This window comes from Suncus etruscus, chromosome 15, assembly GCF_024139225.1.
Source record: "Suncus etruscus isolate mSunEtr1 chromosome 15, mSunEtr1.pri.cur, whole genome shotgun sequence".
Lineage (NCBI taxonomy): Eukaryota > Metazoa > Chordata > Mammalia > Eulipotyphla > Soricidae > Suncus > Suncus etruscus.
Window position 1 is genome coordinate 64,742,758 of NC_064862.1, and position 24,108 is coordinate 64,766,865.

The following is a 24,108-nucleotide window of genomic DNA, read 5'->3' on the forward strand; positions in this document are numbered from 1 at the left end:
CTCTGCTGGCAGGCCAATGAGGATTATATGTGGTGATAGGTATAAATGCCTTACTTGCTGTACTATCTCTTTGGACCAAATATGGAAATTTCTAGTGACACAACTAGACTTTCAGAAATTTTAGTGTCCAAGGAAATTAGAACAGCTGTAAGATATTTGCCCAAATAACTTATTTTAACTATTTCTATATCTGTTTAAAGACTATTGATAAACATTTGTTATTTGCATTTATGTCATGTATTGGCTATTTACCAAATATTCCTAAATTTCCTCTACTTCATATAAACAAAAACTGTTTTCCCTTTGTGTGGAGTTTTAAAGTAGAAGTTATTTGATATCTTTAACAAAGTAGATGATTACAATGACATCTGTATAGCAATTCACTTTAGAGAGTTAACATTTCTTTTTTTCTTTTTAGATTTTTTTGTTTGTTTGTTTTAGGGCCACACCCGGTGATGCTCAGAAGTTACTCCTGGCCATGCATTCAGAAATTGCTCCTGTCTTGGAGGCCATATGGGACTCCAGGGATCGAACCAAGGTCTGTCCTGGGTCAGCCGCATGCAAGGCAAATGCCATATTGATCATGTCTCTACATGTTTATACCTTTATTTCTTTATACTCTGCCTTTAAGCAAGACCATTTTCTTAACTATTTTCTATTTTTATAGATTATTTGTGGGGGGGGGGGGGAATGTTACATTCTGCAGTGTTCAGGGCTTACTTCTGGCTCTTGCACGCAGGTATCACAGGGGACTATATGTAGTTTTTGTGAGGAACTTCAGTCAGCCACAAGGCAAGTGCCTGAATCCTTGTACAATAGTTCCAACCCCTCCTTTTATGGTTTTTGTTTTGTTTGTTTGGCTATTAAATTAATTTGTTGCATATTAAGATAGATAATTTTTAACAAATTTAAAACACACCACCTGTGTATACAAACAAAAATTTTTCTTTTTGTGTTTTTTTGGTCCCCCAATTAACAATACAGACTAGGCAAAGGGCCTGGGTTGAGGTGTATATGGGGTGCATTTACTGTACCTCCTCTTTCTATATAGTCAGTGTAAAGAACACAGCCTGTGGTAAGAATTGGGAGGCCTTTTCTTTTCTTTTCTTTATTTTTGAGTTTTTATATATAAAATCCTTCACCAGTGCAACATTCCCATGACCAATATCCCAAGTATCCTTCCTCACCACCCCATACCGGCCTGTACTCTAGACAGGCTTTCTACTTCCCTCATTCAGTCATATTTTGTTATGATAGTTAAAATTTTGCTTTTTGGGTTGGTTCACAAGTCTATATGAGGGAGTCCTGATCCTTTATGTAGGTGTCTACAAACCTGGTGTATCATGAAAAAAGAAACAAGGTCCTCAAGAGACTTAGTGACTATCTCCCTCAGCTGGAGTGCCATGAAGGATGCAACAGAAGCAAAATATTCTTCAATGCCACGGGAGGGTTCATACTCGCTCTTGGGTGCAAAATGGACCCAATGATGCTTCTGTGAAGAAAATATCTGGGAGCACTCAGGGATCCACCTGTAAAGATACAGAGACACAACTTTTCCTGAGCTCTGAGAAGTCTTGTCAGCCACTTTATTCATCTTCATGATAAAGGAAATGGCACATTTTCCACTAAGCAACTTTGCAAATTCATAGTTTCAGATCCCAGTCCATCTCATTGATCAACTCTCCTTTCTTGGGGGAAAATACCAGTAACATTTCAATAAAGATGCTATTCTTCCATCAATAATATGCAAATAAACAGAGGAGAATGGTAGTATGTGCTGCTCAAAGTGTGTGTGTGTGTGTATATGTGTGTATATATATATATATACATATGTATACATATATATATGGTTTGTTCATTGTAGTCTGAGATTGAGTTGCTGGAGCAACTCAATGTTTGAACTTCTCTCCCTGACTCACCCTGACTCAGATTTCATGAGATAAAAAGGAAAAGGAAAAAAGGGGGGACCCCTAAGTTGTCATATGGTAGTGACTGCTAGAAGATAATAGGACAAATTTGAAAAATCAAAGATGATACAGATGCCTCATTATTCTTACTTGCTCCAAGTTCTAATCCCCAGCTGAAAAACACTGACCTGTCATTCAATCTCCTCTTTTCATGATTGCTAGAAAAGCACTACTAGGAATAGTCTAAGTTATAGAAGTTACAATTCTATTTGCTGAGCAGCTACTTTGTGTGTGTGTGTGTGTGTGTGTGTGTGTGTGTTAAATCTGGTTATAACAACACAAAGTTAAGGTTTTTATCTTTATTTTATTAGAGCAGAATAGTTCTGCAGGTATTTACAAAGAAAGTATCTGAAACCTTCTTATCTTAAAAACTTCTAGTGCTTTATGTGGACCACCTGAATAGGAGTCGTTCTAGTGTACTTGCCTTGTAATCTAGGAGGTTCTAAATAATTTCAGAGAAAGGGGATGGAAGTGGCTCCCTCAATAAGGAGTGTCAGGAGATTTACAAAGGTCCTCAAACTATGCTACCAACCCCCAGACCACATGTACCAACTGAGAGATTTAGCTGGCCCACTGGGTGTTTTGGCTGCTTATGTCTGTCCTACTTAGCAACTGACTCATCGCTGCTCTCTGTGGGATGTGCCCGTGTGTGGGATGTGCACCACACTCTCCAACTCCCCTCCTCTGTCTCTTGACTCCTCCTCTCAGGCTCTGGCAGGGGTCCTCAAACTAGGGCCAGCGGGCCACTACTGTTCATTATTTTTATTTTTATTTATTTATTTGTTTATTTGTTTTTGGGTCATACCTGGCAGCGCTTAGGGATTACTCCTGGCTCTACGCTCAGAAATCGCTCCTGGCAGGCTCAAGGAATCATATGGGATGCCGGGATTTGAACCACAGTCCTTCTGGATGTAAGGCAAATGCCATACCTCCATGCTATCTCTCCAGCCCCCATTATTTTTATTTTTTTAACTATAGTTCGGTCCTTCAACCGTCCGAGGGACAGTGAACTGACCTCCTGTTGAAAAAGTTTGAGGACCCTGTTCTAAAAGAACTTTAAAAAGGCTGTTAGGGAGTTGAGGACATTGAAGAATGAAGATGGAGAAAATCATTGGTGGGAAGTCAGCAACTTGTGCAACCTCAGGCTAGAAACCAGTTTTCCCTTAGATTTTCCAGTTTGTAGGAAACCAACGCCAAATACTGACTTGTTCAGAAGAATCTGATGTGCTTCCATACAATGTTTCTCAATCACTTCTTGATATTCGTGAGGCTGCAGAGGCAATTTTCCTGCCAATAATTCTGCTGTGCGAACAAACCTGAGATCTTTAAACCTGCTCAAAAGAGGGAAAAAAATTCTTAAGTGGAGAAGATGCTTAACAACAAAGTCTATAGGGAAGCTTCAAAGGGCACATGCTATGTTTTCCTTCTTCAAAGACAGGAAATAAGCAGATTAAAATTAAATCTACTGAGAGGTTGGAGTGATAGTACAGTGGTTAGAGCACTTACCTTCCACACAGCCAACCCAAGTTCTAACCCAAGCATCCCATGTGGTCCCCCAAGCACCTAGGTGCAGTGTAGGGCAGAACTGGTAGTCTGACTAGAGTAGAAAATTCAAAAAAATTCTTATAAAGGGACTGGAGCGATGGCATAGCAGCAGGGCATTTGCCTTGCACACGGCTGACCCAGGATGGACCCTGATTCGAACCCTTGGCATCACCTGAAGCATCACCGGGTATGGCCCCAAAAATAAAAAATAAATCTTATAAAAAAGTAGATGTCAACTTAGTAGTAAGATCCCAAGTCTTCCTATATGCCCTTGCTCTAAGTAACCCATCTGAAGAAAGCAACCTTGTCACTAACCTGGTATTTTACTAGCTGAGACCTGGGATAGCAAGTGGACAAATCAAAGCTCTGTATAAGAGAGAAGACCTCGGCCCAGGACAAGCAAGACACCAACTTTGTTATTGTCAAAATTGTTATTTGTCAAAATGGTATCTTTTTTTGGGAGGGGGGCCACACCCGGTGACGCTCAGGGGTTACTCCTGGTTATGCGCTCAGAAGTCGCTCCTGGCTTGGGGTGGGGGTGGGGGACCATATGGGACACCGGGGGATCGAATCGTGGATCTGTGGTCCATCCTAGGCTAGCGCTGGCAAGGCAGACACCTTACCTCTAGCACCACCGCGCTGGCCCCGCCAAAATGGTATCTTAAAGACCACTTTCCTCCTAAGTGTGTAGACCTACCTCTTCCCTACTGTAATCCCAAACCAGATTCTCAGTCCTGTAACTCCTGCCACTTTGAGGATGATGAAAGAAAGTGAGTGAAACAAGATGACTTTTCCCCAATAGCAGGGAACCTGTGATCAATTTAAGTCAGGTCATTTTATTTCTCTGCTGGCATTTTTCTCCAGTTACTTCCCATTTGGAAGCAAAAATCAGAGTCTGCATGTGGCCCTACAAGGTTTGATGCAGCCTAGTTTCCCCCTTTGCTCTTTGTGCTCCCAGACCTCTCTGAGTTCTCCTCTATTTGCCTCCCCATCCTCTGCGCCAGGAACACACATATCCTCACTTTTCCTTCGATGTCATCCAACCTGCAGTGGTTGAGTCTTGCAATTTTTTCTGTCAGCAAATCTTGTTCCCCATGTCTCAGTACCCAGTCTCTTATTTTAGGGTTGTTTGATTTTTTGCTTTTTGGTTTGGGGCCATATAGGGTGGTCACATAGGATGGACTTTAGAGTTTATTCCTGTCTCTATGATCAGGGAGTTTCTCCTGGGGACTATAATTAGATTGATAGGATTGGCTGGGTGCAAGGCAAGTATCCCACCCACTGTACTATCTCTTCAGCACTCAGTCTTCCATCTTACTTTAACTGTGGGGATGGGCCACACCTGACACTGCTCAGGAGTTACTCCTGCCTCTCCATTCAGAAATCACTCCTGGCAGACTTGGGAGACCATTTGGGATGCCAGGGATCGAACACAGGTCAGCCACACACAAAGCAAACACCCCACCAATGTACATTCACTCCAGACCCCAGTCTTTCATCTTTAACTCAGATGTCACCTTCCTAGTAAAGGTTGCCTGAGGCAATTATGTATGACTGTGCAGGTCATGCCCTCCACTGGGGGGTCCAGAGCTAGTAGGGGCTCTTACTTATAGGAGTGGATGACAGGATTTTCAGATTCCTACAATGTGGTTGAAAACTTGAGCCCTTTAGCCTAACCTCTCCCAAACCACATTCCTTATTGGGTTAATTTCCCTTTTTATAACATCTGTCATCCTCTAACATGCAACATAATTTACTTATCTATTATCCCTGCCCAAGAAAGTTTAGCTCACTGCTGTCTCTAGGGCATGAAAACAATGCCAAGCAAGCACACAAAGTTCTGCAGGACCTGGAACTTTGTAGAAAATGTAAGAAAATGAATGAAAAATGTTTTAGCAGTTTGAAGGCCAAGAAATTAAAGCACCTTCAACCCCAACATATAGCACAGCGGTGTTTGCCTTGCAAGCAGCCCATCCAGGACCTAAGGTGGTTGGTTCAAATCCCGGCATCTCATATGGTCCCCCGTGCCTGCCAGGAGCTATTTCTGAGCAGATAGCCAGGAGTAACCCTTGAGCACCGCTAGGTGTGGCCCCAAAACAAAAACAAACAAACAAACAAAAAAGATACATTGGGGCTGGAATGGTGGCATAAGCAGTAAAGTGTCTGCTTGGCATGTGCTAACCTAGGATGGACCCCGGTTCGATCCCCCGGTATTCTACATAGTTCCCCAAGCCAGGAGCATAGCATATACCATATGCCTGGAGTGCATAGCCAGGAGTAACCCCTGAGTGTCACCAGATGTGGCCCAAAAAACAAAAAACAACAACAACAAAAAAGATAGATTAGATTTAATGGCAAAAACTGATAAATTAACAAGTGAACATGTGCCTGTTTATTATGGTTTTACTGGGTACCTTGAATATCATTAGAGGTCTCTCCAGAGCACAGTTCCAATAAAGGCCCTGAGCACTTCAGGGAGTGGTATATATTTATATTCATAAAGTAGAAGCAGTAATAATAGCAGTAGAAGTATTACAACTACTACTAGTAGTAGTAGTAGTAGGTAATAGTAATAGTATAAATTGCAATTTTTTGAATATCCTAAAACTGTCTGGAATTTTGTTTTTATCTTAATTTATATATATAATATAATATATTAATATTAAGTATATGTTAATTTGTTATACTATGTTATATAATATAATATTAATATTGTGTTAATATATTATATAAATATAACTTATATATAATTATATGTGTACATATATTATATATTGAAGCACCATGACTTAATTTGCACATTTTTAAAGGAGTGAATGTTATGGTCTATGAATTATATTTCAATTTAGGGAAAAAGGGAGGGCATATATGCTGCCCGTGAGCTCCTGGAATTGTTCACAGAAGAATATAACTGAGACCATTGCTCATTGCAGGAGAGTTTACTCCTGACACTTTAGAGTTTACTGCTACCACTGAGTTACTTAAAAGGAATAAGATCCCAACCTCTAAACATCATCTAGGCAAAGGAGAGACAAAAATTTAAGCCAATGATTAAAATTCTTTGTTACATATGTTAGAATGGAAGTAATAATGCCTAACTAATAGTCAATCATGACTTGTATCAGTCACATTCTAAGTACTTTGCATATACTTCGTTTTTTATTTCTCCCAACAGCCCTATAAAATAGAAACTCATCCCCAATTTCAAAGCACAGAGATGTTACAACACACTCCCATGATCTATGAATCCACATAGTAAAAATTCATACCAGCATAGGATCCGAGTCTGTACTCCAACTATGGTGTGTTGCAATGCTTGGACACTGAGTGTTGTGGGAATACTCGGACAGCCACTTTAGATTTCACATATAGATTCATATGCACATTATAGTTCTAGACTTTTCTTTTTCATTATACTTTTGAGCAGGGCTACTCCAGGTGTGCCCAGTATATTTTATGCAAAAGCAAAAAAGAAAGAAAGCAGGAAGGGGAAGGAAGGCAGTAAAGGAAATTGAGAGGGAAATTTTCTTACTCCGAAAACCACAGGTCCTTCAGTTTGAGCATGATGGGATTCACTGAGTGCAAGTGCTCCTCATTCCATTTCTTAGCATTAATGTAAACATTGTGCCAGGGCACAGGGGCCCGGATCACCCGTTGTGGAAACAAAGGAGGAATACTATTGATGAAGAGTCGCTTTCTCTCCAGTGGGTCCATAAGAATGTAATCAACTGTAACCAAGAAGGAAAAAAACCTCATTATTAAGAAGAAAATGTGGGCATTCTTGGCTTTAGCACAAAATGTAAAGGATTCTCTGCCCATTTTCACTCAGAAATGCTCTGTATTCACACATGGAGACCTGCCCAAACAAACAAACAAACAAACAAAGCCCATCAAAACTATTTCAGAGGTAAAGAGGAATCCTGTAAAGTACCTCCGTTAACTGATGAGAAATAATGACTTTAAAGGAAAAAGAAAATGGCTCAGTACTCACTAGCCAGAGTAAAGGACCAAAGCATTCTAGGGAACCCACAGAATATCCCGATGGGAAGAAAACCTACCTGATTTTATTTCTGTGAGAACAGAACTATTTTCTTTCCCATGGGGAGCATGACAGTTCTAAAGCTTACTCAATGTTCATACAGGATCCCACATCATTATCATGATATTGTTTTTATTAATCACCATCATTATACAGTGTGAACTCACTCATTAATAGCTTCTCAATAAAATACTCTGTCATTTTAAGAAAGCCCAAAGTGAAAGAGCTGTTAGAACAGCTGGTAAGAAATGACTCTTAGCTTAGAAAGACAAGGTCTTCCCACCTACAACAACCAAACTTAAAAGTGTGCCTATAATGAAGTCAAAGGAATAGTATAGCAGATAGGGTGCTTGCCTTGTACATGGATGACCCGAATTTGATCTGCAGTACCCAAAGAGTCTCCTGAACTAATCAGGAATGATCTCTGAGCCAAGAAGAAGCTCTGAGAACCAGTGGGTATAGTCTCCAAACAAGCAACAAAAACAAGCATAACTAAATGCTATTCTATTTTTAAAAAGCATATTTTAAAAAAGCATATTTTTAAAAGAATATTTAAAAAAACTTAAAGATCTTAAAGATCTAGAAATTTATCTATTAGTATGCCTATTTAGGAAAAAAATATAAGTCACAAATGAAGGGTAAAAAACAAGACACGAGGGAATGGAAACTCCTTGTTCATGGATAGAATCAACACTATTAAAATGACCATTTTATCTAAAGTAATTTATAGATGCAAAGCAGTCTCCATCAAAATTCTTATAACAATTTTTATATTTTGCTTGGTTTTATTGGGAGGAGCATACTTGGCAGTGGTCAGAGTATTCAAGCTATGTGCTCTTGGAAGGCTTGGGAACCATTCAGGATACCAGGGATTAAGCCTGTATTGGCTCCAAGAAAGGCAAACACCCAAACTACTATACTTTATGGGATGTTGGGATTCAAACCAATGTCCTCCTGCATGAAAGGCAAAGCTTTACCTCCAGGCTATCTCTCCAGCCTCTAGACCCTTATCTTGAACAGAGATTAACTCAAGGTGGATTAAAGACCTTTTTGTTTGTTTGTTTGTTTGTTTTGGAGTCCACCCCCTGTAAAGCTCAGGGTTACTCCTGGCAACGCAATCAGAAATTGCTCCTGGCTTGGGGGACCACATGGGATGCTGGGGGATTGAATTGCAGTCTGTTCTAGGTTAGCACGTGCAAGGCAAATGCTCTACCACTTGTGCCACTGCTCTGGCCCTGGATTAGTATATGTGCTGCCAAAGTGAGCACTCCCGCCCTGGATTAAAGACCTTCATATCACATCTGTTTTCATAAAATATATTGTTGAAAATGAGCAGAATGCTCAAGATTTTGAGCTGAGAGGAGTTTTCAATGATACATTTTCACTGTCAAAGAAAATAAAAGTAGAAATAAACAAAAAAACAATAAAACAAAAAAAAGACAAAGTTCCTGTACTGCAAAAGAAATGAGGCTTAAAATCAGAATTTTTAGGTGAAGTATGATGTAGCAAAACAGCAAGTATAAAATGTATGATGTAGCAACACAGCAAGTATAAAATAATAATATTGGTGCCACTGTAAAATTATTTAACAAATTAACTAACAAAATAAATTTTCATAGGTTTCTACTCCTCATAGTGTTGCCTTTCATAAACAGCATCTGTGTCATATGGAGACTTGTTAGAAATGAAAAATCTTAGGATCCCAGGATCCCTCTCCAATTTAGGATCTAATGCCTGCAAGGCAAGTGTTCTACCACTAACTCACATTCCTGGACCCAAAATTTGTGTTTTAATGTGATCCCCAGGTTATATGGATACACATTAAAGTATGGAAAGTGTTGATGTAGACGGGAAAGATGGAGTGGAGAGATGGCTGATGGGAAACTAAGGGTTAAATGACATTTTGGGCATTTCTCAGAGAGACCAATGTGCTTATGGAAAAACAGGAACCTTCCATCTAGAAATCTCCTGTCCCATTAATGTCCAATCTTACCAATGCTTTTCATGAGGCTAAAGTAGTAGCCATGTTCCTTCTCTTCTGTGAGGACCAACATCAGAGGTTCCAAGGCAGGATTTGTCAACAGTGTGTTAGAAATCAGCTTTGAAATCCGAACCATTACTTCTTCTTCCTCTTCAGCAATCATATCTTTTGGGATTCCATTGGTCAAATAGTAATAGTACCTCTTTCATAAACAAAGCACAAGGAAAGGAAATGAACAGGATTAACTAAGTGAGTAGGTGTTCAGATCTGTCATGTGCCAAAGAGCCCTATTTGCACCTGTCCCCCAGCCTTCTTTCTATCCTACAATCATGTTTTCTGTTTCTATCCTTTCACACCTACTGCTATGAAAAAGCAGACATGTCTCCCCATTAACTTTGAAAGATTCAACCAATGCCAGAGAGAGGCAGGTGTGGTAGAGGAAAGGAGGTATCAAATGCCAAGCAGAGAGCAATAAGCACTAGGCCAGAGGCAGAAGAAACACAGACAGATGAGAAATTACCCTGGGCCAGGCAAATAGCTCAAGGAGCTAAGCAGCTCAATCCTCAACACCACCTGGAATGACCCCAGAGTTCCTTGTTATGAGTGGCCTCCCCACCAAACACCAATTCAACAAAAACACCCCAAAGCAAGAAAGCCTTATAATGGACTCAAATAATTCATCTATCATTAACCACAATGATCCTTTACAAAGAACTTGGATCCTGTTGTAATTCTCAGAGAGGAGAAAAACCAACGTCTGAGTGAGACTTTGAATAATTCTACTCCAAACACAAGCTTTTGAGTTTAAAGTCTCCCTCAGCTCGTTCTAATATCTCTCAGGACCATATTGAGATATTTGATTCTTACATGACTTTGAAACTAGATAAGCTCATACTTCATAATAAAAACATCACCCAATATCTATCAGATAAGGGACTAATATCTAAGATATACAAGGTACTGACAGAACTTAAGAAAAAAAAATCTAACCCTATCAAAATACAAAAGAAGAAATGAACAGACACCTTTCAAAGAAGAAATACAAATGGCCAAAAGTCATATGAAAACATGCTCCATATCACTAATCATCAGAGAGATGCAAATTCAAAATAACAATGAAGTACCATCTCATGCCACAGAGACTGGCAGACATAAAACAAACAAACAAACAAAACAAGAACAATCAACGCTGGTGGGAATGTGGGGAGAAAGAAACTCCCATTCACTGCTGGTGAGAATGCCATATAGTCCAGTCTTTATGGAAAAAAAATACAGAGATTCCTCATATATATAAAAATGCCTTCCTCACACCTATATTTATTGCAGCACTATTTACAATAGACAGAATATGGAAACAACCCAGATGTCCAACAACAGATGAGTGGCTAAAGAAACTGTGGTACATATACACAATGAAATACTATGCAACTGTCAGATAAAAAGAAGCCATGAAATTTTCCTATACATGGATGGACATGGAAACTATTACGTTGAGTGAAATAAGTCAGAGGGAGAGAGATAGACACAGAATAGTCTCACCTATCTATGGGATTTAAGAAAATAAGACATTATTGTAATAATACCCAGAGACAATAGAGATGAGTGCTGGAAGGACTGGCCACAATATGAAGCTTACCACAAAGAGTGGCGAGTGCAGTTAGAGAAGAAACTCCACTAACAAATATCATGGTAGTGTGAGAAATACAATGCCTGTCTTTTTTTTTTTTTACAATGCCTGTCTTGAATACAGAGGGTGGAGGTTTAGAGAGATTGGTGGGAAGGTTATACTGTTGAAGGGGATGTGTGTGTGTGTGTGTGTGTGTGTGTGTTCTTTTTAATAACTGAAACCCAACTCTGAACATGTTTGTAAAGCAACAACAACAAAAAGAACATGGTGATTCAATTTCTAAAAATTATTACAAAAATAATCTAGTAAAAAATTTTTGTGGAAATTGCTAGATCTCACAATGATGTTATTAAAGTCATTATCTGAGGATAAATCCAGTATGAGCTATATGTTAATAACTGATTTAAAGATTTTCTCTTTATTTTATTTATGGTTTTTTTTTGTTTTGTTTTGTTGCCACACTGGCTCAGAGCTCAGGAATCACTCCTGGTAAGGCTTGGGGTATGCATGGAAACTGAATCTGGGTTAGCCACATGTAAAGCAAATGACCTACCAGCTGTACTATTAGTGCTCTGGTCCCCAAGCTTTGTGCTTTTAAGATGTTAGAAACTTAAAAAAGTTTACCTGAAACCAAACACTATAAATGCATTCACCATTTTTTGTGGCAAGCTTTCTGACATGGACTGATTCTCCTGCTCCTCATTTCTATTGTCTCTGGATATCATTCCTACACTGTCTTTTATTTTTATTATGTCTCACAGATGAATGAGATTATTCTATGTCTATCTCTCTCCCTCTGAATCATTTCACTCAGCATAATAGTCTCTATGTCCATCCATGTATAAGCAGACTTCACTTTTTCTAACAGCTGCACCCCTCTGCACTCCTATATATATTGCAGCACTATTTACAATAGCCAGAATCTGGAAACAATCCAAGTGACGAACAACAAATTAGTGGCTAAAAAAACTGTGGTACATATACACAATGGAATACACTGAAGTTTTTTTCAATAATTCCATTATCTTTTCATTGTAACAGGCAATATAAAGTAAATTATTTTATACCTACCAAGGAGGCAGCTTTGGGGCAGGTGGGAAACTGGAGACAATGGTGGAAGGAATGTTACATTGGTAATGGGGTTGGTGATAAAACATGGAATACCAGAAACAACTGTATTATGAGCAACTTTGCAAACTACAGTGTTTACATGATGTAAAAAAATTAACAAAGAATCACTGAGATGTCAAGAATAATAACTAGAATGAGAGAGCAACTAAAACATACTTCTAAATCCAATGGAGATGGGATATCTTCTTTATTTTGTTTTTCCTGCTCTTCCTGTAGCATGATATTAATTTGTTCTTCTGGACTCATTGGTCTGCTTTCCGAGAAGGTCACCGAAGCCTTCTTTGTGGCTGTGGAGCTGCTGCTGCCAACTGACTTGATCCTGAAATACAGACTTGGGTCAATGTAGAGGTGCTGTGGTGCCAGGCACATTCTTTCCAATTCGATGAGATCATGTGACAGAAAAGTACCTCTCCTTTGGGCTATCTAAAGGCACAGATGAGTAATTTAACAATGATTTCTGACCATGGAACATTTTTTTTAATTTTATTGATTGATTGATTGGTTTCTGGACCACACCCAGTGGTGCACAGGGATTACTCCTGGCTCTGCACTCAGAAATTGCCCCTGGCAGGCTGGAGGTCCATATGGGATGCTGGGAATCAAACAGGTTCCTCTCAGATCAGCAGTATGCAAGGCCCCTAACACTGTGCTCTCTCTCCAGCCCCCATGGGGGTCCCATGGAACATTTTAAAATAATTTAGCTTTTTGTTTCTTGCTTGATGAAGTTTCTTTTATTTAGAGCCAAAAAAAGAACTGGATAAAGGAGAATTGGTAGAAATACACACACACACACACACACACACACACACACACACACACACACACACACACATACACAGTGTGTTGAAGCCAAGAAGCAGAGCATGGCTCTAACAACCCCATGGCCTTCTTTAGTTTAGTTGGATGTCTTGCAATCCCCAGGAATTCCTTATACCCACAAAACACCTTACCCATCTGTTTTCTCCTTGTCTTTCAAGGATGACTTCATTTTCTTCTTTTTAGACTCTACTGATAAGACTGTGGAGATGAAAGACAACAGTGATGACAGTCATATAGGGTCATTCTCTGTCCAAGCAACATGATTCTAAGGGAAGTTCTCTAGCACAGTAAGGGTGGACAAAGCAATGGTTGAATAAGGCAAGAGAAGTCAGCTCTGGTCCCTTGCTTGCACCATTAATTATCTATATAATCCTGTTGATAAAAAGTGATTTTATCAACCCAGGAGGCCCCTGCTTGCCCAATTGTGAAATGGGGGTGAGACTATTTTCCACTTTTCTCTATATATTTGACACTAATAATTGCCTACTCAATTCATTCCCCAAGCTTGCATTTTCTTAAAATACACTCAGATTTTTAAACTTAATATACTAATTGTATGGACATTTTTTGTTTTCCTTTATTTTTTGTTCTTGGCCACACTTAGCATTACTTGGGTCCTACTCTTTTTGGTTTGTTCTATTTTGTTTTGTTTAGAACGTTATTTAGAATAGGCCATCTGATGGTTTTTAAAATAAAAATATCAAGTATTTTCTCAGATTACAGTGCTATCAATAGAAACTAACCATAAGTAGCTAGAGAGATAGCCAAAAGGGTTGCTTGCAGGAGGTCTGAATTTGACCTCTGGTACTGCATAGTCTCCTGAGCACCACAGAGAGTAACCGCTGAGCAATATTCAGAGCTGAGTAGCTTTTGAGCACTATCAGGTTTGACCCCAAACCATTCCACATTGCCCCCAAAGAAATTAACCATAAAAAGAATATTAGGGGGGCCGGGCGGTGGCGCTCGAGGTAAGGTGCCTGCCTTACCTGCGCTAGCCTAGGAGACGGACCGCGGTTCGATCCCCCAGCGTCCCATATGGTCCCCCAAGCCAGGAGCGACTTCTGAGCGCATAGCCAGGAGTAACCCCTGAGCGTCACTGGGTGTGGCCCAAAAACCAAAAAAAAAAAAAAAAAAAAAAGAATATTAGGGAAAACTCAAACAGTTGAAAACTGAAAAACAATTTGATCAAAGAGAAAAGCAAAAGAAAAAAAAAAAGAATTCCTGGAAAGCTGGATTTCTGGAGATACATGAAAATGAAAACAAAAGCTATAAAGACTTAATGGAACACAGCAAAAGAGTACTTAGAGGGAAAATTCAGACTAATACAAGCTTGCATCAGAAAACGAGGAAAGGTTCCAAGTAATAAGCTAATCTCACACTTAAAGAACACAAATGGAACCCAAAATGAGAAAGTAGGAAATTTAAAAAAGAAAAATGAATGTAAACAGAGTCTATAGAAAAATCAGAAACAATTCCAGGAGGCAGGGAGAAAAGTACAGCAGGCAGAGGACTTGCCTTGCATGTAGCCAACCTGTGTCCAAGGGCCACCAGGAGTGATTTCTAAGTGCAAAGCCTGGAGCAAAATCTGAGCATCACTGGGTGTGTGTGAGAAAGAGAAAGAAAGAAGAAAAAAAAGAAAGAAAGAAAGAAAGAAAGAAAGAAAGGAAGGAAGGAAGGAAGGAAGGAAGGAAGGAAGGAAGGAAGGAAGGAAGGAAGGAAGGAAGGAAGGAAGGAAGGAAGGAAGGAAGGAAGGAAGGAAGGAAGGAGGAAGGAAGGAGGAAGAAGGAAGAAAGAGGGGCCGGAGAGATAGCACAGAGGCCTTTGCCTTGCAAGCAGCCGATCCAGGACCTAAGGTGGTTGGTTCGAATCCCGGTGTCCCATATGGTTCCCCGTGCCTGCCAGGAGCTATTTCTGAGCAGATAGCCAGGAGTAACCCTTGAGCACCGCCGGGTGTGGCCCAAAAACAAAAAAAAAAAAAAAAAGAAGAAGAAGAAGAAGAAGAAGAAGAAGAAGAAGAAGAAGAAGAAGAAGAAGGAGGAGGAGGAGGAGGAGGAGGAGGAGGAGGCGGAGGAAGGAAGGAAGGAAGGAAGGAAGGAAGGAAGGAAGGAAGGAAGGAAGGAAGGAAGGAAGGAAGGAAGGAAGGAAGGAAGGAAGGAAGGAAGGAAGAAGAGGCTGGAGAGAGAGCATGGACGTAAGACGTTTGCCTTGCATGCAGAAGGACGGGGGAGGAGGTTCGAATCCCGACATCCCATATAATCCCTCGAGCCTGCCAGGAGTGATTTTTGAGCGTAAAGCCAGCAGTAACCCCTAAGCTCTGCAGGCGTGACCCAAAAAACAGGAAAGAAGGAAGGAAGGAAGGAAGGAAGGAAGGAAGGAAGGAAGGAAGGAAGGAAGGAAGGAAGGAAGGAAGGAAGGAAGGAAGGGAGGGAGGGAGGGAGGGAGGGAGGGAGGGAGGGAGGGAGGGAGGGAGGGAGGAAGGAAATTAAGAAAAGACTACAAAAAATGAAACCAAGAGCTATTTCTTTTAAATAATAAACAATTTTAGCAAACGCATGAGAAAAAAGAGAGATAATTCTAATAAAATCAGATCAGAAATGAAAGGGGAGAAAATTACAACAGGTACCTCACAAGTCCTTTGCCCGGGAGTACAGGGAGAAGTTGAAGGAGATAGGGAAGAAAAGAAATGAGAAACAAGGTGGGGGAATGTAGGGGTCAAGGGGATTCAGGGATATCAATCGTTTTAAGAAATGATAGAGGGGCAGGAGTGGTAGCACAGCAGTATGGTGTTTGCACGCGGCTGACCCAGGACAGACCTCGATTCGATCCGGGGCGTCCCATATGGTTCCCCAAGCCAGGAGCGATTTCTGAGCACATAGCCAGGAGTAACCTCTGAGCGTCACCGATGTGGCCCCACAACAACAAAACAAACAAACAAACAAATGATTGAACTAAACAGCTAAATTACAGAGTCAACAACACTGAAATCATAAAACCCAAACTTTAACAGCAAAACTTAAAAAGGTGCTTGCCAAAATGGCAGGCTTGGGTGGGGGCAGGCTGGTGGGAGGCTTGAGGAGTAGGGCAGATAACATGGGAACACTGGTGGAGGGAAATTGATACGGATAGTGGGATCAGTGCTGGAACACTATATGTCTAAAACTCAATTATAAATAACTTTGTAAATCATAGTGCGTTAATAAAAATTATTTTATTATAGGATATTACTCCAAATAACGTTATGTGACTAAGTTGAAGAACCTAGATGAAATAAAATAACTTTGGTGGCATACATCCTTTCAAGAGTGGATAAAAAGATGAATCTCTCCTTTCCTGCTAGGGCTCTCTCTCTCTCTCTCTCTCTCTCTCTCTCTCTCTCTCTCTCTCTCTCTTTCTCTCTCTCTCTTCTCCTCCCCTCTCTCCTCTCACTTCTCTCCTCTCTCCCCTCTCCTCTCCTCTCTCCTCAATTTCCTCCCTCCTCTCTCCTCTTTCTCCCCTTCTCTCTCCCCTCTCCTCTCTCTTTTCTCTCCTCTCTCCCCTTCTCTCCTTTCCTTTCTCCCCTCTCCTCTTTTCTCTCCTCTCTCTCCCCTTCTCTCTCTCCTCTCTCCCTTCTCCTCTCTCTTTTCTCTCCTCTCTCCCCTTATCTCTCTCCTCTCTCCTCTTCTCTCTCCCCTCTCCTCTCTCTCTTCTCTCCTCTCTCCCCTCTCTCCTAAATTTCCTCCCCGACCCTCAGCAGAATCTGAACACTGTACCCTTTCTTGCCTGTGCTCCTCACTCTGCCTGAGGGAATCCAGGAGTAAATCCTGAGCACCAATGATCTGGCCCCAATACAAAAATACACACATACAAATAGACTGACAACAAACTAACAGAAAAAAATCAAAAATATCCTTCAATACTTTCTTGCTTCACTAAAAACTAATTCAAGCATAAGAGAAAAAAGATTGGATAAAGAGAAGTATAAAACTTGAGCAGACTAGGGACAAAGCGATAGCACATCGGGTAGGACAGTTGCCTTGCACATGGCTGACTGGCATCTCAAATGGCATCTCTGGCATCCCAAATGATTTGCCAATGTGTGGACAAAAAACTAAAACAAACAAACAAGCAAACAAAAATGCAGACTAGTAAGGAAACTAAAAGAAAAAATTTCCCTCAAACGAAAGTTCAGGTATAAATGAGTTGAATAGTGAGTTTTACCAAACCTTCAAGAGGACTCCTCCAGCTCTGCCAGAAAATTAAGAACCAGAAGTTCTTCCTAATAGTTTTTATAAAAACCAATATTACCTTAGTACAAAAATTTATAGCAAAAATAATTTTATAGATATATCCCTTATTATAAAGCAAAAAACAAACAAAAACAAACTAGCATAAAACATCAAAACTTAACTCCTAGACTCAGTGAAAACTATGAAGGTGGGCCAGAGAGATAGCATGGAGATAGGGCATTTGCCTTGCGTGCAAAAGAATGGTGGTTCAAATCCTGGCATCCCATATGGTTCCCTGAGCCATTGGATTGGGGATGGAGGAAGTATAGGAGAAGGGGCATTTGACGGTGTTGAGAAAGTTGATATAGGACTTTGGTGGTAGAAGTGGTGAAGTAGGATTACAAACATGGAGGTATAGAACAAAGCACAGAAATCCATAACATTGTAAATAGTGAAAGTCAATGAAAAATTTTTTTCTATGGTCAGATTAAGTGGCCTGAGAATGTGACATAAGGTAAAACTAAAAATTCAATCCCCAGCACCACCTGCAATTTCTTTTCTTCTTTTCTTCTTCTTCTTCTTCTTTTTCTTCTTCTTCTTCTTCTTCTTCTTCTTCTTCTTCTTCTTCTTCTTCTTCTTCTTCTTCTTCTTCTTCTTCTTCTTCTTCTTCTTCTTCTTCTTCTCCTCCTCCTCCTCCCCTCCTCCCTCCTCCTCCTCCTCCTCCTCCCCTCCTCCTCCTCCTCCTCCTCCTCCTCCTCCTCCTCCTCCTCCTCCTCCTCCTCCTCCTCTTCTTCTTCTTCTTCTTCTTCTTCTTCTTCTTCTTCTTCTTCGTTTGTTTTTGGGTCACACCTGGCAGCGCTCAGGGGTTACTCCTGACTCTAGGCTCAGAAATCGCTCCTGGCAGGCTCTGGGGACCACATGGGATGCCGGGACTCGAACCACCGTCCTTCAGCCTCTAAGACAAATGCACTACCACTGTGCTATCTCTCCGGCCCATTTCTTTCTTCTTTTCTTTCTTTCTTCTTTCTTTCTTTCTTTCTTCTTTCTTTCTTCTTTCTTTCTTTCTTTCTTTTCTTTCTTTCTTCTTTCTTTCTTTTCTTTTTCTTTCTTTCTTTCTTCTTCTTTCTTTCTTTCTTTCTTTCTTTCTTTCTTTTCTTTCTTTCTTTCTTTCTTTCTTCTTTTCTTTCTTTCTTTCTTTCTTTCTTTCTTTCTCTCTTTCTTCTTCTTTCTCTCTTTCTTTTCCTTTCTCTTTCTTTCTTCTCTTTCTTCTTTCTCTTTCTTTCTTTCTTTTTTCTCTCTCTCTTTCTTTATTTCTTTCTTTCTTTCTTTCCTTTCTTTTCTTCCTTTCCTTCATTTCTTCTTACCTTCCTTCCCTTTTCTTCCTTCCCTTCCCTTCCTTCCCTTCCCCTTCCTTCCCCTTCCCTCCCTCCTTCCTCCTTTCTTTCTTTTTTCTCTCTCTCTTTCTTTATTTCTTTCTTTCTTTTTCTCTCTCTTTCTCTCTTTTCTTACTTTCTTTTTCTCTCTCTTTCTTTCTTTCTTTCTTCTTTTTCTCTCTCTTTCTCTCCTTTCTTTCTTTCTTTCTTTCTTCCTTCCTTCCTTCCTTCCTTCCTTCCTTCCTTTCTTTCTTTCTTTCTTTCTTTCTTTCTTTCTTTCTTTCTTTCTTTCTTTCTTTCTTTCTTTCTTTCTTTCTTTCTTTCTTTCTTTCTTTCTTTCTTTCTTTCTTTCTTTCCTTGCTTTAATTTTCCTCCCTCCCTCCTTCCTTCCTTCCTTTCTACTTTCTCCTTTCTCCTTCCTTCCTTCCTTCTTCTTTTTTTTTTTTTGATCATGTCTGGCTCTGTCCTCAGAAATCACTTTTGGCTGGGGGCTGGAGTGATAGCACAGTGGTAGGGTGTTTGCCTTGCAAGCGGCTGACCTAGGACCAATGGTGGTTCAAATTCTGGCATCCCATATAGTCCCCCATGCCTGCCAGGAGAGATTTCTGAGTACAGAGCCAGGAGTAAGCCCTGAGTGCTGCCGGGTATGGCCCCAAAACAAAACAAAACAATAATTACTTTTGGCATGCTTGAGGGACCATATGGAATGCTGGGGGTTGAACCTGGCTCAGTTACATGCAAGGCAAATGCACTACCTACTGTGCTATTGCTCTGGCACAAACAAGTGCAATTCTTGACAGCAATGCTTTGACTGATCCTCATTATGCCTCATCTCAGTCATCTCATCTGTGAAATGAGAATGACTATAGTGGTGAACACTGCATCATTTCCTCTCTGTCTTCCATTTAGTATAGATTAAGGAATGCTTCATGTACTCTGGGAATTTTATCTTCCTCCTCTCCACCCTTTTGCTGTTGTGATGTCTGGGGCTCACATACTTCTTGCTTAATCAACAATGCACTGCTGATCCAAGAGCTGAAGAATAGGATCCAAAACTAGAAATCTCACTCTAAAGCCCCATTCTGAGCAGTGGGCCAATATAGCAGACACATGGCCAACAAATACCTTTTGATGATTCCTGAATATTTTTTCCCCTGCGGACAGCAATGGTTACTGGCTGGTAGACCTTTGCGAAGTCCCTTAGCCTCAGATTCTGGGCTTTAAGGGAGTAGTTATTGGCAATAGAGTCGCTAGGTCCTCGGTGGTGGTGCTGCTCTTTGAAAGGTGCCGCCCTAGTCCATGATGTGCGCTGCATCAAGGGAGGATAATAGCTGTGCATCATGACAGTCTAGAAAGAAGAAGATAAAGTCAAATAATATGAAAGCTAATTCTGCAGATCCCAGAGTACCACTCTGAGAGTCACAGAATCCCACCTACACACTTAATGCATATACTTTCTGAATGGAACCAATTGTGTGTCTCTGACCACGGTGAGCATGACTTCCTGACGTTAAGAATAAAAGCTGGGTTTCAATAGCATTAAATTCATGACTCTGGCAGCTTACTTCTATTAGTATTATTCTTTACAGACAAGCCTACCAGGCAGACATAACTGCTATTCTTTTATAATTGCAAGTATTGGCATTTCAAGTCTAAATAACAGTACAGGTGAATGAGAAGGTCAGACACTAACTCATTTGGTGCTAAGCATGGCTATCTTCCCACATTGTTTTAGCTTCTTCCCTGAGCAGAATTGACGAGAAACTTGTCAACTTTGTTTGGGGGTTGAAGAACTAGTACAGCAGGTAAAATGCTTCTCTTACAATCCATCCAGATTCAAATCTGGCACCCTACCTGCTCCCCTGAGATCACCAGGAGTGATTTCTGAACAGAGAGCCAGGAGCAAGCCTGGGGCACAGCTGAGTATGGTCCAAAACCAAAAGCCAGAAGAAATGAAACAAAAATCTGTTTGTCCCTCACTAGCACTAACCAAGACCAGGAGCTGGTTTAACAAACCTTATAAAGTTCAGATGGTTTATCATTAGCAGAAGGTGGCAGAGGTGGCAGCTCTGGCCGGACCTGAGAGCGGCTCATGTGATGTATTGACGCACTTCTGGAGATCTGGGAAAATGGGAACAGTGAACGATTTCTATGCTTCTAGAGGCCGTTGGAGTGGTTTCAGGCACAGAATTTTCCTTACAAAACTTCCTTTCTATGTCCTCCCATTCAGTAGGAGTTATGTTTTAAATATCATTCTCCAGTATCTCCTCCTGAGCTGAATAAATTCAGATATTGGGGGTTCTGAAAGGAACTCAATTCGAAGCCTGGCTTTGGCTATCCTATTGTAGGTTGAGATGAAATAGGCTATTTTACAATAAACTTCAAAAATATACTTGCTACTGAACTTTTTCTTCTTTCATTTTTTCTTCCATTTTATTATTTTTAGTTTTTCTTTCTATTTTCTTTCTTTTTTGGGGGGATTTGGGTCTCTACGCTCAGAAATTGCCCTGGCAGGATTGGGGGACCATATGGAATGCCATGATTCGAACCACCGTCCTGCTGCATGAAAGGCAAACGCCCTACCACTGTGCTGTCTCTCTGGCTCTAATTTTTTTTAAATAACTTTGCTTTCTGTCATCTTGAAACAAATGTATCATGATCAATTATGTCAATTATGTGATGCATTTTCTTTAAATAAAAAAAAAACTACCTCTTGCATTACACACATGCAAAATTCCAAAACAAAATTTGTTCAAGCATGGGACCTTAGAGATAGCATGGTGGCAGGACATTTGTCTTACATGCAGAAGGACGGTGGTTCAAGTCCCGGCATCCCATATGGTCTCCTGAGCCTGCCAAGAGCGATTTCTGAGCACAGAGCCAGGAGTAACCCCCCTGTGCGCTGCCGGGTGTGACCCCCCCCCAAATTTTTTTGTTCAAGCAATGGTACTGTGTTTTAACACACACACAAGCTTTATGTGAAAAGAAAACATGAAATTTAAATAATTGGGTGTTTAAGTTCATCATTCTATTCAGTGACATTGTACTTGGGGAGTGAGCCCAGGCTTGACAAATTCTGATGCTAGAAATTGCCAGTATTGTCAGATATTTGCAACCTATGTCCCAAGCAAAACCCCAGTAATGGCTCAAAACCTTCATAAATAATAACAAAAATTACATGAAAAGTATCTGCCATTCTTCTAAATCACTCTGTGAAAGAACATAAAGTTATTATGTGGTGAGCACTTTAATAAAAGATTTTTTTTGTTTTTGTTTTTTTGGATGCTCAGGGGTTACTCCTGGCTAAGTGCTCAGAAATTGCCCCTGGCTTGGGGGGGACCACATGAGATGCCAGGGGATCGAACCTCGGTCCTTCTTTGGCTAGCACTTGCAAGGCAGACACCTTACCTCTAGCGCCACCTCACTGGCCCCAAATAAAAAAATTTTTAATACCATATTCTAATTGAAGAAATAAGACTCAGAGAAGAAAGTTAACTCCAGGAATGGTATACATTCCAGATTTTAATACCCAGAACTCTATCCCAGTGCATTAAAAAGGCAAATATCATATGGCAAATTATTTTTGGAAGGTGATGATTTTAATATTGAATTATTCAGGGAGTGGAGAGACAGCACAGTGGATGAGGCACTTTCCTTGCATATGGCCACTCCAGATTCAATCCCTGGTGTCCCATATGGTCTAAGCAGTGCCAGAAGTGATTCCTGGGTATAGCAAAGCCAGGAGTAAAATTAAAATTCTTCCAAGATTGTACAAATTAAGTTGCCCACTCTTACCACTTCTATTCTGTGTGTTTACAACTTAAGGCTTGATTCCACCCAAAACAAAGATCATCTCTGGTTTCTTTGTAACTGTTTGTTTACAACCTGGTTTAACCCAAAACAGAGATGCTCCTACTTAGCATGGATCAAGCAAACCTAGGCGGGACTGGCTTACTCAGGATGGTCCTTCTGTTCTTACTTCCCTGCCTGGGGGTGGTCTCTTTACTCAATAAAAATGGCAGCTCTCTCGCTGTCTCTCTCTCTCTTGCTCTCTCTCTCTTTCTCTTTACCTCTTCCTCTTTGTCTCTCTCTCTCTTGCTCTCTCTCTTTCTCTTTCCCTCTCCGTCTCTCTCTCTTTCTCTTTCTCTCTTTCTCCCTCTCTTCTCTCTCTCCTCTCTCTCTCTCTCTCAGCTTGTCAAGAAAAATTGCTACTTGGCCACATGTATCACTCTCAGCTTTGTTCGAATTATTTCCTGCGGTGACCCTTGCTCCAGACCTGTTGTCCTAGGGAGGAAATATGGCATTTGGGGTCATTACATCATCGTTGGTTTACAACTCTATTCAATATAGAATACATTGAAAGTACTTGCCATAGCAATTAAGAAAGAGAAAGATATCAAGGACATCCATATAGGAAGAAAGGTCAATCTCACTATTTGAAGAGGATATAATACTATATTTAGAATATCACAGACTATAAAAACTTCTAGAAATAATAGAAGTGGCAGTCTACAAAATTAACATACAAAAATCCATGGTAAATAATGAAAGAGGAGAAAGAGATATTTTTAAAAAATCTCATTCACAAATGTACTTCAGAAAATCAAATATCTTGGAAACCAACTAAAGAAGTGTGCAAAGAAAACTATAAAAGACTACTTCAAGAAATAAAAGACGGGCCGGAGCGATGGCACAGGGTAGGGCGTTTGCCTTGCACATGGTCGATAGAGAACAGACACTGGTTCAATCCCCCAGCGTCCCAGGAGTGATTTCTGAGTGCATAGCCAGAAGTAACCTCTGTCTGTCACTGGGTGTGGCCCAAAAATCAAAATAAATAAATAAGTAAAAGAAATAAAAGAGAACACAAGGAAATAAAAATACATTCCCTGCTCATGGATTGGGAAGACTAGTATCATTAAAATGGCAATACTAAAAAAAAAAAATGGCAATACTCCCCAAATCACTGTACAGATTCAATGCAGTTCCTTTAAGGATACCACTGAAGTTTTTCAGAGAAATAGATCAATCACTTCTTAAATTCATATGCAACAGTAAAGCATAAATAGCTCAAGAAATCCTTAGGGAAAAGAAGATAGGGTTGGGGGATGTCACCTTCCCCAACTACAGAATGTACTACAAAGTGGTAGTCATTATGATGGCATGTTATTGGAATAAAGAAAGACTCTTAGAATATTGGAATAGAATTGAATATCATCAGACATCTCAGATATATTATAAGTTAATTTTTTATAAAGTAGCAAAAAAATTTGAAGAGGAGCAAGAAAAGCCTCTTCAACAAGTGATGCTGGGAAAACTGGTAAGCTACATGCAAGAGCCTAAATTCAGATGTCTTTCTAACACCATGCACAGAGATAAATCAGAATGGATTAAAGAACTTATTGATATCAGGCCTGAAACCAT

At 40.2% G+C, this 24,108-nt stretch overlaps 1 protein-coding gene and 1 non-coding gene across 2 annotated transcripts in view; both read right to left on the bottom strand.

Annotated features, from left to right (window-relative positions):
- DNAH3 (dynein axonemal heavy chain 3) overlaps positions 1–21,406 on the bottom strand; it is a 211,421-nt gene extending 190,015 nt beyond the window's left edge. Inside the window, exons 1-9 of the mRNA XM_049788146.1 lie at positions 21,398–21,406; positions 20,704–20,808; positions 19,807–20,035; positions 13,241–13,298; positions 12,447–12,621; positions 9,545–9,734; positions 7,045–7,240; positions 3,173–3,298; positions 1,334–1,529 (exon numbers count right to left, since the gene is read on the bottom strand). Of these exons, the coding sequence (XP_049644103.1) occupies positions 1,334–1,529; positions 3,173–3,298; positions 7,045–7,240; positions 9,545–9,734; positions 12,447–12,621; positions 13,241–13,298; positions 19,807–20,035; positions 20,704–20,808; positions 21,398–21,406 (1,284 nt within the window). The remainder of the gene's footprint in view (positions 1–1,333; positions 1,530–3,172; positions 3,299–7,044; positions 7,241–9,544; positions 9,735–12,446; positions 12,622–13,240; positions 13,299–19,806; positions 20,036–20,703; positions 20,809–21,397) is intronic.
- LOC126031936 (small nucleolar RNA SNORA51) lies at positions 960–1,092 on the bottom strand. Its single transcript, XR_007503742.1, has one exon. It is a non-coding gene; the product is annotated as a small nucleolar RNA SNORA51 (small nucleolar RNA).
- Positions 21,407–24,108: the final 2,702 nt, after the last annotated feature.